Source organism: Lipophrys pholis (genome assembly GCF_963383615.2).
Source record: "Lipophrys pholis genome assembly, chromosome: 1".
Classification (NCBI taxonomy): Eukaryota; Metazoa; Chordata; class Actinopteri; order Blenniiformes; family Blenniidae; genus Lipophrys; species Lipophrys pholis.
The window spans coordinates 42,474,062-42,491,335 of record NC_137635.1 but is presented as its reverse complement, the minus strand read 5'-3'; the positions used below and the strand labels follow the sequence as shown (position 1 = coordinate 42,491,335).

At 41.1% G+C, this 17,274-nt stretch overlaps 1 protein-coding gene across 1 annotated transcript in view; it reads right to left on the bottom strand.

Annotated features, from left to right (window-relative positions):
• Nucleotides 1–4,992: 4,992 nt before the first annotated feature.
• kcnq3 (potassium voltage-gated channel, KQT-like subfamily, member 3) overlaps nucleotides 4,993–17,274 on the bottom strand; it is a gene marked incomplete at both ends in the record, with an annotated part of 93,373 nt that continues 81,091 nt past the window's right edge. The window contains 9 exons of the mRNA XM_080473157.1: nucleotides 4,993–5,697; nucleotides 6,557–6,644; nucleotides 6,808–6,903; nucleotides 6,991–7,122; nucleotides 9,637–9,742; nucleotides 9,857–10,056; nucleotides 15,697–15,719; nucleotides 15,958–16,056; nucleotides 16,538–16,633. Of these exons, the coding sequence (XP_080329283.1) occupies nucleotides 4,993–5,697; nucleotides 6,557–6,644; nucleotides 6,808–6,903; nucleotides 6,991–7,122; nucleotides 9,637–9,742; nucleotides 9,857–10,056; nucleotides 15,697–15,719; nucleotides 15,958–16,056; nucleotides 16,538–16,633 (1,545 nt within the window). The remainder of the gene's footprint in view (nucleotides 5,698–6,556; nucleotides 6,645–6,807; nucleotides 6,904–6,990; nucleotides 7,123–9,636; nucleotides 9,743–9,856; nucleotides 10,057–15,696; nucleotides 15,720–15,957; nucleotides 16,057–16,537; nucleotides 16,634–17,274) is intronic.

Genomic DNA, 17,274 nt, shown 5'->3' with positions numbered 1-17,274 from the left:
ATCGTCACATCGTCACATCAATTCGCCCATCGCTCACTGACTGCAGATGGATTCACAGAAGTGATGTACAGGAAATGAAATCCAGATTAATTGTTTCAGTCTGAAAAGTGACGCCAGCGCAGGGAGGGCCATTTGTTTCCTGGTCATCTCAGCAAGCCTCTTACAACAATTAGGCACCAGCAATTTCTGTTTGTTTCAGCAAAATATTCAGTGAAATGGTATATTAGTTGTTTTTGTGTTTTTTTTTATTTTTCAAGATAAATTAGTGTCCTGGAAGACTTTTTTTTTTTTCTTCTTCTTTTAACATTTTACAAAATGATAAAAGTTTGCCGTAACAGTAATTTGCCATATTATTGTAAATGTGATGGTGGACATCCCAGTGTTGTTATATAGTTATTCCCAGTGTTATTCGTAAACTGATATATGCCAGCAGATTTAGAAAGGAAGCAATATACATCTTCAGATGGAAGCAATATAATTACAACAACCTAGAGGCTTACAAAAAAAAAAAAATCTCCACGTGACTCCTTGTGCAAGGCAACCAAAAACATTGGCGTTCAATAAATCCGGTGGAAAAACACAGTAAAAAGGACAATGAAAGGAGAGGATTCAAACTTTTGGCAGATATAAAACAGAGAAACAAGAAGTAAAACGTCACCAACTTTACAATCCTGTGCAGCGGAAATTGTGTTGCGTCTGAATTCGCTGAATGAGCCAAAAGCACCACGGAAAGCTACAAAGTTCTATTTTACAAAAGCGGGGCTGCACTCTGTGCTAGTTTAAGAAAAAACAAAAAGGGTTAAAAAAAACAACAACAACAACAACAAAAAAAACAAAAAAAAACAAAACAAAACTAACTACACACTACAGAAGGAAACAGAAGTAACATTCGTAAATCGTATGTTGAGTGTGAGGTGAGATGAAGTGAAACACTAAATAGAGAGTGACCGCGTTGGAGTCATTCTCGCTTCAGAGGCACAATGAATGAACGTCTACAGGGATATACTCATCATGTCTATATATTGTGACAGATGATGGCTGTTGATTTCAATAATATATCACTAAATGGATCTCAGGAGCTGAAGAGAAGTAAGAGTAACAATAATAATAATAATAATAATACATTAAGATAATTAGATAAGGATAATAATAATAACAATAAGGGTTTGGTTCACCTTCCTTATTTCACAGCGTGTCGCTGCTTCTACGTCGGGCTTCAGTGAGAGCTGCAGACACAGCCCGTTTGTTTTAACCTGCTCAGAGAAAGAGGTGGACAGCTTGTCACATAACAAAATATTATAATTTTGGTCATTCTGTATTTGCATTCTGAATATTGGAAAGGGACAGAAACTATGTAACTTCAATGACTATACCATCCTGTTCTGATAAACACACTGCATAACAGCTGCAAAGAAAAGCAGTTATTTCCAAAATAGCAGCCCTATTTATGTATTATTATATTGTTGACTGCATTTATTGTTTTTCAGGATTTTTTTAAAGCTAAAATTAATCATATAGTAATTTCTTTTATTATTGTTATTACGAATCATGATACGCTTTTTAATTTGGCTTTTTTTTATTACTGTTACTTGAAGTGTTCTGTGCAGTTTGATGTTTTATTATTGTTTTATCAGCTCAAGTAATTTTCTTAATATTTACATCAGCAGATGTAAATATTAGAAAAAGAGATGTTTATCTACATCGAAAAAAATATGGATATCCGATCTCGGCCACATTTTTCATATCGGTGCATCCCTGATAATGTTAAATTACATTATGTGATTCATTATATTTAAAAAGGTTACAATTATGGCATTACTACCATGCATTTGATTATTGACTGTTATTACATCATTACATACCCTCGACAGACATTTAAATGTATCCTGATGCTTCACCTGAGCAAGTCCAGATGATGTCTGTGGCAGGCACTGCGTCTACTTAAGCTGCTGTATCTGCAGTCATAGCGAATTAAAAATAAAGTATCAGAAGGTAAAAGTGATGCCGGCCTAAGATGGGTAGTTTTGAATTCATCAGTCCTATACATATAGTTCTGTATCAGTGAGCTGTTTGAAGACGAGAAGGAGACGGGAGCTTTATGCAAATAACAAAACAACGTAAGAATAAAAAAAGGAAAATAGAGGTAGGGAGGTCCTGTATGTGAGTGAACTTGATTTTCTGTGATAAGAAATATTAATATTGTCTCCCGTAGGAATGCTAGAAAATAAAATTGTTCATTTTGCAGTGTTCATACGCCAAATGTGCGATGATTCTTTTTAATTGTGCTGTGTTTCGACCATCTGTGTTTACTATTGTTGTGAAGGGAGGCGCATCTGTTTGTAACAAATGTTTCCCAGGCCTCACTCTTGTTATTACCCCTGAATAAACACTTTAAACAAGCCTTCATGTTGCAGGGAGAGCTGATTATGAAGTGAGGTCTCCCTCCAGAATGCATGAAGCTCAAACCCTCTATTGTTGTGAAAATGCCTGAAAGTTCTCTGTTAAGGGGAATGGCTGGAGAGGTGGCTCAGCTCATCAGGAACCATTTTGACAGCTTGGAGAAGAATATATGATGCACTAAACGTTTCTCTTTACGCATCACTGTGGAGCGAGAAGGTTCTGGTGTGTGGTTCTTGCTGTTAGCACCATGCGCGCTGTGTCTTTTGTTGTTTTCTGTTCATTATGAGCTTCTAACCTCAACTGATAAAGGCAAATGGCCATCACCTGGTTCTTTTGCAGAGTTTAACCTTTCCACTATTTACCATGCAGTACTTACCCACGCACAAACTTCACTATTTAATCGATGCTGTATGAATAAGAGTGAATTAAATGAATCACTTCCTCTGAGCAAAGCAAACAAACAGCAAGTGTGACTGCACTTTAAGCAGCGTCCGACCGAAGCCTGGAGAGGAAGCTCCTCAGTAAGATTAACCCCGAAGGTGCTTGAACATGCTATAACTGTGTAGTAATAATAATTCCTGTGGGTAGATATAGTTGATTGTTGGATAGTACATTCATTATCAGTGTCGTCATAAATCTAAGGTAATAAAAGCGGTTTAGGCCTATACGTGATCTCTTGTAAATCTCTTCGATGTCCAGTTGGGTCTCGTTGTATTTTGTTCCTAACTTTGATTCATTCACGTAAAAATCCTCGTTCCTGCACCTGTTGTTGCTCATGTTAATAATACAACTGAGTTGCCTGCAGTGCAGCGGTGAACTATACAGCAAATTGTGAAGTGATTTTTGGATTCAAATCAAAGTTTTAATGATGTTGTTAGTTAGTTTTCTTTTCTTTTCTTTTTTTAAAGCAGCCGTCTTTGTTTTGTTTGTTTTTTTAAAAGTTGAAATAGATTTGGGGAGTTTGGGATTCCTGGTATTAAGCAGTCCAACTAAGACGAGAGATATGAGAAGTTTTGATTTTCATGTTGTGTTTTCCAGGTAATATTTGGGACAACAGTTGAAAGTAAGAGCAATGGACAATTGACTCAAACTATGTATTTGCACCCTTTGGGTCACTAATGAGTTTTAACTATACAATCTTGCAATAACAACCTAAAGTGTATATAATTTGACAAATATACTGTTTATTCTGTAGGTATGTTGTTTAAAGGGATGTATTACAGCCACTGTGAATATAACTAAATGAGATAAAGGATAAAAGTCCAAAATTTTTAGATTAAACTTGTACAAAAACCTCAAGTATTCCTTGAGATTACAGTAGTAGATTAATATAAAACATACTTTGTCAGATTCAAAATAGTAAATGTGCAAGGAATAGATTAAATCTCTTGGATTGAAAGAGGAAAACGTCACAAAATAATTTGAAGATTCAGGTGGACAATTTAGTAGAGAAAAGACAAATGTTTCCTCGTTCATTTTTATTAGCACAGATGGAAAATAATTGTGTTTCATGAAAATACGTCACGGGTCCTGATTTTTAAAGAGTTTGGAGATTAATAAACAATTGTATCAGTCTGTAATAGGATTGAAAATGTTTCAAAAGAATACTATGTATAGCACATCCACTGGCTCTCTGTTAAAGGACAAACGTTTCAGCTGGACTTTTACTTTTGATTTTGTGAACTGAAATCCAACATCCAGGTGGTTTAAATCCCTGAATTCATGTGCCAACAAAGCAGTTGAGATTTAGTGTTTCAAATTCTGTCAAATTTTCACTGTTTCCTCGTGCGGAAGAAAGCGGCGTCGCAATAATGAAAGGTGTGAAAACAGCACGGTCAGAAAGTCCGGTTTGAAGATAAAAGCTCAGCACAATGTGAAAAAAAAGCAGATATGATAAAACGGGACTGTCAGTGACGAACCAGTATTTTGTTACCAAAGTCCCACGTTCTCCTTCTTCTTTCATTCTCGCACACGTTCACGCAGACACGCAGAGACAGGAGACTTTTGGTTCAAACATCGTCCTCCATCCATCACCGAATGAATGGCGCATCGTCATGCAAACCATGCAAAAAACAATGGAAATGTAGTCATATAAAAAAATAAGTGTTACAAAATGGCATAGCAAGTATATGTTTCCATTCAATCTCTTTTTCCGTTTCCTGATATCCTGAACTTTGCAGTGTCTACACTAGAAATCGCATGCGTTACATGCAGTGCGGTTGGCTTTGCAGCAGTAAAGCTTTTGGGTGTATATAGGATGTATATTAATGTTCTTTTTTTTTTTTTATATCAGCTAAATTTTTGCGAAGAGTGCGCTGTACAGAGTTTTACTTTACAAACGATCTGGTTTCCCTTTTTATGGGCAGTCTCTGTGCCATGGCTCTCTTGTCTGGACCACGGTTGGTTGATGGCCTCCAAAGGTCAATGACTTTGCAGCATCAAGGCAGATAAAACCCACCTTTTCTCCCGAACGTTTGGTCCAGAGGTGTGGCTTTTGACCCAGAGATTTGGATTTAGAGGCATGGGTTGGATTTAAGGTTTTAACTCAGGAGTAACTGATTTCTGTGTGGTAGCAGGCCAACGCGCCTCCTCTCAGGGGGGCGTGTTCCACACAGCATCGCCAAACCCCTCCCCGGTGGAGGAGAGCGGTAGGGGCCCCCCGCTGGGTGTGAAGGGGTCTGTGTCCGTGTCCGTCTCCCCTTCCGCCAGGTAGCTCGGTCGGGGTCTCGTCCGGCTGGTGTCCCCGGTCGCCAACCCGGCCCCCATCGACAGGTCCTCCCCCTCCCCCTCCCGCTCCCCAGAGATACTGAACCCGCTGGGCGACCGCTCCAGCTCCTCGTGATTCACCGATAGCATGGAGAGGGGCGAGTCAGCCCCCATCCCCCCTGTGGTCCTCCCCGGCCCCACTGACAAGTCCTGCAGAGAGCTGATGGGCAACACCGTGGGACGCTCCGTGTAGGTGGGGATGGCCGTTGAGGGTCGTCGTTGGTGAGGGTGTGACGATGGCGGGGCTTGACGATCTGGAGGTCCGATTCCTCCTCCGGGCAACGCCACGCCCTCCCTGCCTCCTCGTCCTCTGCCACAAAACTGAGCCACTTTGCTGACAGGCACCTGGTACGACATGTGCGGGAATGCTTCGGAGTAGTTCAAGAAAACCCGTCGGATCTCACCGTTCCCAGTGGAATCACAGGTCTCCAGGGTCATACGGGCAGCACCAGCAGAATCCACCTGCAGGTGCTCAGTGTGCTGGATGTGCATGTCCACCAGGAAGTCCAACTTCTTCTCCATGTCCTCTACCTGAGACACATTCATGAGAAGATACATTGTTTCTGGCGTGATCAGTAGGGTGAGTCAAAACTACAAGCAATGTATTGTATGACCTTAATTTCTAGGCAACAGATAAAAAATTAAAAAATAAAAAAGCGCGAAAGTCATAGTTCTTCTGATAATACACAACAAATCACAAAATAAATAAATAAAAACTAATCACAACAGTCTGAGTTCTAATATGTAGTGGACACATTTTAGAGAACCAATGAAGCACACAACACTGAAAATGTTGAAACCTAATTGTGTGATGAATGAAACAATAGATGGCTTGTACATATTTAGATGCAAAATAATGCATCATTCCAACTCTAAAGTAAATAATAATAACTTGCAATACCTCACAATGGTCATGAAACAGTATGTACATCTTTTAAAGGATAAACTTTGTAATTAAGCCTCAGCATAATCCATCTCGACTATACAAATGGGGCAATGAGGTGTCAATTTGCATTCATACAGCCATTTTCAACCCTGTACTGCAATAAATAAACATGAGGCACAATGGAAGCATTGGCCCATTTTAAGCAACACAATTTCCCTAATTCCGCATGTTTCCTCTGCTAAAAGTACTAAAGTAACTTTACAAAAACATGCACTGAGCTCATCGTTCCTTGCAGTTTGCATGTTATCCCTGTGCGTGTGTGGGCTTTCAGAGTCCAAAACTTCCACTTAACGTTCCTTAACTTCCTCTTGGTATAAATGCGAGTCAGTGTGACTATCTGCCTCTGTTTTAGCCCTGTGATCGACTGGCAAAGTCATCTGGAATGAAGTTGGATAAAGCAGTAAGGGAGATAAATAGATGGCTGTACTGTCTGAACATTCTCACCTGTCTCTCCACCCTGACAAATCTACCCATCATGCTTTGGTCTTCGGCATCCGGCAAGGAGGCGGCTTTGGCAAGGAAGGACTCATGCCTGGAACAAAGGAACACTAGGTAGACGAAGACTGCACACAGATTTGTTTGGGGCAAATACACAAAAGACTACCTGTTCAGAAAAGCCCAAGGACAAAAACCAAGATGCCATAAAAATGTTGCCTTGCATGTTATGTTTGAGAATATGAGCAGTACAACAATACCTGGGCGACTGATTGGGTGGGTAGGCAAAGGGCGTTTTCTGAGTTTTCTTGTGTTTAGGGGTGAGGGGTGGTCCAGGGGCAAGAATCATGTCGATCCTAAACCAAGACACAACAAAGGGGGCATGAGAAGGAGCGTTTCGAGTTGCTTGAACAGACTCCTGCCTCTCTCGTGTGTTGGCTCACCTTGTCTGGAGGTATTTAATTCTACAGAGCATGTCCAGGTGTCCGGCAGAGTACTGCTCGATCACGTCTTTGACATCATAAGGCCTCAGAGTTTCCTTAAATCGCTTCTTGTTCAAGAGAAATTGCATGATCCTGTAAAAACAAAGCACAAAAAGGGCAATCTAACAATGAAACTTCATTTTCATAAACATGTACAACATTAGCATTTGCTCTTGAGCACATTTTACTGAGTAGGGACTGAAATACCTCCCTTCTTGTCACACAAGAAAAATGCCTTCTCTCGTGATAAAACACCCTGTAAAGCGTCACTTCTTTAAAGTGACACAGGCACTCATGGCCAACAAAGTGTAATGACCTGAGACTCGAAGCAGGCAGCTCTCATTGAAACGATTCTAGTTTAAATCCTGCCAGTGTGTCATAAAATGTGCCTGATAATCCTGAAAATGCTGAATCAGCATCTGTCAACAAACTGTTGTTAAACCCAAAAGGAAGATTTCACTGTACGCCGAAAATGCGTTTGTAGTTTCTCTGCTTGTATGCGAGATCAAACCCAACCTCTTTCAAATTTCTGAAAGGCCCCACGACCTTGAAGACCTCTCCTGCCACCCACTGAGCTCCTGCTTTTGTCCCACAGATCTCCAACTGTGAGTTGCCTCCTCCTGGAGTCAGCGGCTGCTGCACAAGCTCCAGTGTTTGATAGAAAGTCTTTGGCCCTGAAATTAAACCCCCTCCAGGTCTCAGCATCTCATTCAGAGACCCATTCAGCCCTGATATAATGGAGGAGAAGGAAGCAGCACTTTCACAGGGTTAATCACTCATCTCGCAGACCCTCACGCTAGATTAAATTCCTGCATTATGTCAGCTGTGTGGCCTATAGATTTACCAGCACACTGTCTGCGAGTGTGAGTTTTGCTCACGCGCTGTTTTTTTGTTGTTGCTCACACTGTTTCTTTCATGCTCGCGCAGAGTGAGGTCATGCCGGACAGCCCTCATTACCAAGTACATTGTGTCATTCTGACAAATGGCTGTTGTCAAGTACTAATTTTACAACTAGTAAAAAAAACACACAAAAAAACGTGAACATGTATATTTTCTCGTCAAACTTTTCTGTCCTTTGTGTGTTTCTTTATGCTTCTTAAAAAGCAGATAATAATTTACCTGAAGGATCTGTGACACAGGTCACTTGTTTTTTGGGGGGTATTTCTTAAGTAGCTTCCCTAGATGTCCCAGTGAATGCAGTTTCCAATAAAGTTTCAAAGTGAGTTTCAATGTAACATCTGTCGTTAACAGGGAAACCAGCTATCATGCGAGCCAGGAGTGATTGCATCGGCCCGCCGGGATTCGTCCCAGTATCATATGCCAGCTGGGCAGATCACCACTGGGCACGTCATATTTCCAATAATCATTTCTACCTTTGTTTTGTTTTGTTTGTTTGTTTGCTAGAGGCTCCTAGGTTTTCTAAAAGTAGAATGGGAGGCAGAGTGTTCACCTATCAGGCTTCTCTCACGTGGAACCAGTTCCCAGCTCCAGTTAGGAATGCTGACACATCTACCTTTAAGGCTAGGCTTGAAATTTTCCTCTTCAATTAAAGCTTACAGTTAGAGCTGGTTCAGGCCACATTGTACCATTTTCTCCTGAAACTGCTATAGATCACTGCTGGGAGGACCTACACTCAACTTCTTTCCTTTCTCACTCACCATGTTTCACTGTTACGCGTCACTAATGTTTTCTCTTTCTCTGCAGGATCTCTCACAGTGCACTTGGGGGTTTATGGTCTGACCCTCAGTCTGCAGTGAGTGAATTCCTCTGCCCCGAATGGATTTATGTCCTTTTGCCTGTTGTTCGCAGATCCTCTAACCGGGAACGGGACAGTAGGAAATGTCCACTCTGACTTTGGTTCTGCTGAAAATCTCCATCCCTGAGCCTGGTTCTGAAGGTTTCTTCCTTTCCGCCATCGCTTATGCTTGCTCAAGTGGAATTGTTGAGTTTTTCTTTTTCTCTGTAAAAGTGCCTTGAAGTGACATGAAATGTGTTGTATATGGCGCTAAAGAAATAAAAGTGAACTGAATTGAACTGAATTACCTGTTGGACTCATACATCAGTCTCTTCTTTGAGCCAATGTCATCGTAGTTAAATGCTACTTGGAAACTATTATGTCTCTGATTATATATTATTAAATCAGCCGTCTACTGTAGTGGGCTTCACTCTCACTTTAGAGTAGGGACATTCCGAGTTTGAGTTTTTTCTGTCAATCAAACATGCAATTGATTTAATTGGTGATTTTAAAATTGGACAAAGGTTTGAATGTGAATGCCTGCCTCTGCTGATGTTGGTCTGGTGACCTGTCAAGTGTAGGTATATACCCTGCTGTCATTCATAGTCATCTGAGATTTGCTCCAACACAGCCCAGTAGCCTTAAGTTGGAACAGGTCATACGTTGGTGCTATGAAATATCCTTGCACTACATCTCTGTGATATCACTCAGCAACCATTTGAATGCTCCTTCGCTGGTCCCAAGCACATCGCCACCAAAACCCAGCTCAGTTGGATTATGATTTGGAATTAGCTGGCACTTGACACGCAATACCAGAAAACTACATCTTTGACACTTTAAAGAGCTGCTTTAAATGCATATCTGCTGCTCACCTGACTGCCCTGATGACCAGTTTCAGTGTGGGTATCATCTCCTCCAGGAGGATGTCTGCGGGAAAGCCCCGCTCCTCTAAGGCTGGGTCTGCCAGGGCTCCGGCATCTAACGGGAAAGCACACACAAACTGTAAATCAAAATGAACAGATGAGTAACTACTTAGGCATGGTCGTATGAACTTTTCCCACAAACTCTTCTTTTCATATTCAGTGAGGGTACCTTCTGAGCTCTGGCGAAGGGTGTAGGCCTTCATGCGGAAGGCGGTGCGGAAACGCTCCCGATTACTGAAGCCAGCAGGTTTGGGCTCCTTGGAGGGGCTCTCCTCGATGCCGTCGCTGTTACCCATGAGCTTCTTGGCTGAACCCACGGATGGTCGAGCATTGGGAAGGCGAACACGTTCGAGTAAACTCAGCTTCTGGCTGAAATGGTAGATAAGACAGAGTGTGATTTGAAATTAAAGTAAGAATAGTTAATTGAACTCTTGAATGTGTGATTTAGAGGGTCTATTAAAGCTAATAAATTGATTAATAAGATGTTTCTCAGTGTGAACCAGATTTCTTTTTTCAGAGGACTGAACAATATACCTTCCTTTTTTTTTTTTTTTCTGTCTGAGAGAAGTTCTCCATGGCCTGCAGCTTCGAAGTAGTCACACTTCACTACAAGCTGAAGAAAGCCTAAAAAATCTTCAGAGCGTTCGGTCTCCTTCATTGTGTAAAGGCTGACAATATTTGGCAGCACAAAGACAAGAGCTCCCTGGGTAAAATAAGACTCCTGTGTGACTTGGAAGAGGCAGAGAGGCGGGGTAACCGGAGCCGACCACGGCCCAAACAAGGCCTCTGAAACGTGGAGCATTCTCTGCGACTTTTCTCCCACAGAAGACACACAATATGAGCCTGTATGCAGTCCCAGAGCAGAATAGGGATGGCAGTTATGGCGCTGAGAGGCTGCAGAATGGGAAGCTTTAAATGAAGAGAGAGTCTCTTTCTGAACGCTACTCAAATGGATAAAGAGCAGAGAATGAGAAGTGATTATCCCGTGGATCTCTGGAAACGAGGCAACACATTGGGGAAAAATAATGCTCCTTATCTTCTTCAGCTCTACTTTCACACACATTTTGCTCTATTGCACCTGCACACATTTACAATGACGGTGTTAGAACATATATATATATATATATATATATATATATATATATATATATATATATATTATTATTATTTTTTTTTTTTTTATGGTAAAAACAGAGAGATGAGGGAAACGTTCAAGCTACTTGGGAATAACTACTCCAGCTATTGCGAATGGTCTTTGGATTTAATAGCTGATCATGGAGTGGGGGTTCACAGAGCTCCCTTGAACCACACTGCAGTCCCCCAGTGTTTTCAACTGTATAAGATGGAATGCTCCTGCTGCTGGGATCCACACGGAATGAAAAGAGCATGACTACTGATGTGCTAGTTAGATATATTTTATTTGAAATAATAAAAAAATAAAAAATAATAATAATAGTTAAGTCTTCATATGCGGTTGGTACTTACTAATCTGGTTTTACACTAAAGCATATTTCATCATTCCAACCCATTTCCATTACATTTAAAGGAATTTAATTTCCAAAACTGTGTGAACATGGAACAATTGACGCCATAGAATTTCCTGTTTTTTTTAATTAAGGCCCGCACTTAACCCTAAACCGTAAGTCTGAACAATACCATGAGCAATACTATAACCGATTACTTTGGCTCCTTCTAACACGTTTGATCTGTTAGGTGGCATCACACTTTTTGCCAAGTCAGTTAAAAAGAAGTTGACTGAATTACTGAATAACAAACAGTACCAAATAAATAGGCTGTCAAATAATTATCCAAGAGTAAAAGGTACAATATGTCCACCTGAACAGTTCCCTTAAATGGGCATATTTAATAATGGTGTTGGCTGAGATTTCATTAAATCAAAAAGGAGAAATGGAAGAAGAAGACTGAAGGACCAAAGTGACCTTTGTAACACAGAAACACTGTTGTGGATCGGAGAAACATTCTCATAATAACAGCAAAACCAGGACACACACACACACACACACACACACACACACACACACACACACACACACACACACACACACACACACACACAAAATTGACTCTCAGATGGGATATAATTTTCTCTCTGTGTAATACTGAATAGGCCACACAGTGATCCTGCAAAAGTCAGATAAAAGCTCTCATATCACATAGAGCAGTGAAAACACACACACACACACACGCACACGCACACACGCGCGCACGCGCACGCGCGCAGAACAGCTTATCAGCCTCTGGTTGGACATTGTTGCGCTGTTGTAGCTTCTGGCCGCCGTCCACCTCTTCGCTCAGAGCAACAAGATAATGTCAGACTGCTAATTTCCCAGCCTCTGCTCCTACAAGGTGCCCAAAACCCTCCTGTCTCTCAGTCCTTGTTCCACTCCACCACTCACTGCTTTGTTGCGCTTTCCTATGTCTCCCTCTTTTCTTTTTTTTCTTTTTTTTTTCTTTCTTTCTACTGGTTCCATAGTACAAACACTGAGATCAGAGGACTTTTATGATGTTATCAGATGCAGCATGGTTGTGACAATTCAGACTTGCATACATAGTGATTGTAATTTCTCAGCTTTCTCTAATCTTTGAGCCTAAATAAACAGCTTATAATCTTCACTGCTTTGAGATATTTCTATAGTTCAGCCTGTGATACAGTTTCCAGTATATGGCTGACCTGGACTCCCCTCTGCTCTATCGGCCGGAGCATCAGGGCTCTTGTTGTCACTGCACTGTAGCTTTTAGCAGCAGTAACTTAATCCATAGCATTGAACACGGAGGCTTAGCAACCGAGGCCGGGAGGCGTTGAAGCAAAACGACCCGCTGTAATGAGCCTGTAATGCTGACCTGAATTGGCGGCGTCGGTGGTGGGCCTGCTTGTGTGTCAGTTTCTAGTGGGGGAGATAGTTGGAGTAGCTCTGGGAGAAGTGGCAGAGAGAGACTAATTGGAACAGCTGTTTCAAGTTGGTCGACTGCTCTCGCGACTTATCCGCAGCTGGCAGGCAGGACCAGCGTCGCACACCCCAACAGCACGCTGCACACGCCGCGCCTGAGAGAGAAACTTGAAGTGTGCTCCTGTGACAGAGCCGTAACACTCCGTAAAGTTCTAACAAATCAAAGGTGCATGGCTCTTTGGGTTTTGTATAATTTTTTGTGTCTTACGCTCAAGAACATAGGCAAAAATATGAAGGTATGATGGCTTGAGGACTTTGATAAAACATGGCGTGAGCATGCTATAAACAACTTGTGCAGCAATATATTATAACTCCATGCGTCTCAACAACATTGGTGAGTACACACGTTCTCACCCAGGGGTGACAAACACGCACCTGGTGGGTCAGTGAGATGACCGTGCAAAGAGTAATAATACAAGGGACAAAAATGTTCAAGTCCAGGCCAGTGGCCTTTCTGTGTGTAGTTTGCATGATCCCCCTGTGCATGAGTGGGTTTCCTCCGAGTATGCCGGTTTGAATGTGGGTGTGTGTGGTTGTCTGTGTCTGTGTGTTTGTCCTCGGGTGGACTGGTGATCTATCCAGGTTGTAACCAGCCTTCGCTCATAGTTTGCTGGGATCAACTCCCACGATTGGATAAGTTGATGGATGTGACTAATTTGTCCACTAGTTTAACTTATATTTAAATAAAGAATAGTGGACATAGAGCAACTTGAGATCCAGAACTTAATAGTACAGTAGATGCAGCTCTGCAAACTAGCTACAGTCTTGTTTCTTTGTAAGAAGTACAGTGCATCTGGAAAGTTTTCACAGCAATTCACTTTCTGCACATTTTTTTGTTACAGCCTGTTTTTCAAAACTGATTCAATTCATTTTTCTCTCAAAAATCTACCAAAAAAAATGCATTCAATTTAAAAATGAAACTGTCAACGTAAGTATTCACAGCCTTTGTTCAATACTTTGTTGATGCACCTTTGGAAGCAATCAAGATTTGATGATGCCACAAGCTTGGCACATCTCTCTTTGGGAACGTTGGCCAAAAGCTCGTTGCAGCATCTCTCAAGCTCCAATAGGTTGGATGGGAAGCGTCAGTCATTTTCAGGTCTTTCCAGAGATGTTCCATGGGGTTCAAGTCTGGACTTTGGCTGGGCCATTCAAGGACATCCACAGAATTGTCTTGAAGCCACTCCATTAATATTTTTGTGTGACCCAAAACATTGTGTTTTGGATCATTGTTCTACTGAAAGATGAACTGTCGCCCAGTCTGAAGTCAAGAGCGCTCTGGAGCAGGTTTACATCATAGATGTCTCTTTACATTGCTGCTTTCATCTTTCTACTTTTTCTGACAAATCCCCCAGTTCCCTCGCTGAAAACAATCTTCATGACGTGATGCTGCCACAACCATGCTTCACTGTATGGGATTGGCCTTGTCATTTATAGATGATTGGGTGTTGGAGCCAAACTATTTAGTAATTTACCATTTTATTGAGTCACTGCTAGTAATGTTGTTTCTGCACACTATTATTCCTCCCTCTTGGATTTTTAAATGTCAAATGCCATGTATGTATGTATGTACAATATTTGTTTTATAATTCACTGCAACACAAAAAAGTCGTACAGAACCAAACAGAACTATTGCCGAAGACCATCAGTAAGCACTCAGTGCATCTGAATGCAGTGCACCGCTGGAAAACATACTTAATGATTTACCTTAAACTCAGGATGATTAGTGTTTTCGATTTGTTTGCGAGGTGTAGTCAAAAGCGTTTGCCATGGTTCATTTCATGCGTGCGGTATGGTGTGAGTCATTAACCTGCATGATGGTATAGTAAACCCTGGAACCTGTGGTACACACATTGTGTGTCGATATTCATGCGGACATTACCAGTTGTATGCACGTTTTATGCCATGGCAGTCAAATGGATGGCCTGTGGGCTGAGAAATCATTTACACTGTGATCACTACTGCCCTGCTGCTTTGGATTCTCTTTTAGAATATAAGCTCAAGGGTTATTTCATCCTAATGAGATTAAGCACATATCGAAGAAAGAAATGCCAACAGAAAGGATTTCCATTGGAAGCCGTGAAGCCATGCACAACATATTGAAAAAATTTGAGGGAAACTTTCACAATGGCGGAACTATTGACTGCACTTTAAAAAGTGAGCTCTTGATCACCAATATATGCATTTGCTTATCTAAACACAGGCCAAGGCTCTTGTGTTCATGCAACAAGAATAACATGTTTTTGGACAAAATCCTCTTTAGCATATCAGTTGTGACCTGACAAGATATCATAATTGAATACTCTGAAATAATGCATTTTTCACTCTTCAATTACTTAACACATTGTTCCGAATTCTCCCAGTACGAGAACAAATTGTAATGACCAATCAGTGGAGGAGAACATCTGTTAATTGTGCAAAATGTCTGAAACACAAAAGCAGACGTACAATCACGTACCTACACGGCGATGAGTGCACATCAAACATGACAATGTGCTGATTACCACAATAGACTGATGAAATGATTACAGCAGCTTGTGAAGATGAGATAAATGTCTCTCAAATCAAACATCCGGGGTAAGATTTTTTCGACATGTTTTGATGTGGCAGCTCAATTAGAATAGCTCAGTGTGATGGTTGGGGAAAAAAAAATCCTCAAACCCAAAGACCTCTTCTCTTCTCAGGCTCTAATTACGGGATATAAACTGTCATACATAATTGAAATATAACTAATGGACTCACTAATAAGCTTTGAAAAAAATTCCTTGGCTTAAACGTTGTTAAAGTAGGTGGTGGGGCGAGTGGGCGTTCTGAATCACAATCCACAAATTTCCCACAGCAGCTAACCCAGTGATTCATTTGAATGGCAATATAATGTAGGAAGCTATTTAAAAAAAGGGGGGATGGGTGTGATATTCTAGGAAATGTTCATTAGTCTGTAGCATGCAAGCTACATTAAATCATAAAAAGGTCATTACTGTAGACACGATTATTAGTGATTTGCAGCATCTCGGCAGGGAATCACGCAGAAGTGTCTTACCTTGCCATGACCTCCAAGGTCTCCTTTCTTTGGATGGGGAGAGACAAAAAGAAATTATCAATGGTCACAAAACTTTTCTTTACACATAACTTAATGAAGGCTAAACATTCAAAATAGATTCAAAAACTAGTAGGAAACACAAGTAAATAAAGCACGTCAATAATAACTTCTATGATACAGCCTTAATCTTTGTAAAACACTTACAAAGTACTATAAACCATATTAATTAATCTCTATTAGGTTTTTGCAGGACTGTAAAACTTGCCTGAAACAGGGAAGAGAGATGATAGTTTCATAAAATCTCCATGTGGCAATAAGGTCTTCCCTGATTGGATTGGTGGAATAATATCGCCAGGCAGACTAGAGGAAAGGAGACAGAACAACCGATAATGGTTCTTTTGTTAACAATATGGAGTTATACTGGCATCAGGAAGGGCAGCTCTGTCCTCTATTGACCTCCGGAGACAGTGGAAAAAGTGGGTGAGAAGAGGACAATGATTCTCACTCCTTGTGGGACTCTAACAGAACAAAAGTGCTCTTTCCTAAAGTGCTTCATTGAAGGTGTGTGAATGAATACTGTCACGGATCCACAAAAAAAAAGTAGACTTCCTTTTTAATGTACACTCGCATTTTCACAAGTCCCCATCATACGACACTGTGCTGTGCTTGTGGTTGTATTGAATTTTCTCATGTTCTTCCCCTACCTTTACCATATCTTGCTGTCTGGCTTTGTGCTGCTGCAAAACTGCAAATGTCCCCTTGGAGGGAGTAATAACGGGTATCTTCTATCACTTGTAGAGGGAGTTGAGAAAACCAGTACTTCTGCAGAGAGGCCTCTCACCTGGATGAGCCCAGCCGCAGGATGTCTGCGCTTCTCAAAGTGCTTCTGTCTGTGCTGTTCCTGGACCTTCAGAGCCAACCCTGAACCCAGGATACCCTGCAGACCCAAACAACATTCAGGTGCTCACTATCACTGGTTCTGAATGTGACTAAATATATGCTAGAATTAAACTTGGAAAAACAGACATTTATCAAGTTTCATTTGTCATTTAGAAGCAGTGAATACATTCTTATTAAATAATGTGTACATATTTAATCTTTGGAGCCTGTGTAGTGGTCATAGTGATTGTGAGCACAGCAATGTGAGTTGAGTGAAATTCTTTTTGTTGATTAAAAAGTTTGGAATGGAGGACATGCAGCGTTGAGTAAATGCAGTGTATTCCTTAGTTTTATGGACACAAGTAAAGTTACATCATTAGAGAAACATCAGTTAACTGCACAGGAGCGCAGGAGTGTCCTCCTAAAGAGATTTGACCGACTGTGGGGTACATTGAACAAATAGCTCAAAGATATTTGTTTGTACCAAAACAACAGATTGCTTGGTCTGTCTCCACAGCTTCTTCCTTTGGCCTCACTTTCTCTTGCTTGTACCCTAGGCTGATGGAATTCAGTAGAAGCATGAGAGGGTTTCTCCCAAACACTTCTGTGGTTGAGAGACATCAGGGAAAGCATTTGTTGCGTTCGTTGATTTTCAGTGGTCTATTCCTCTGAAGGGATCCCAGAAGAATCTGGCAAATG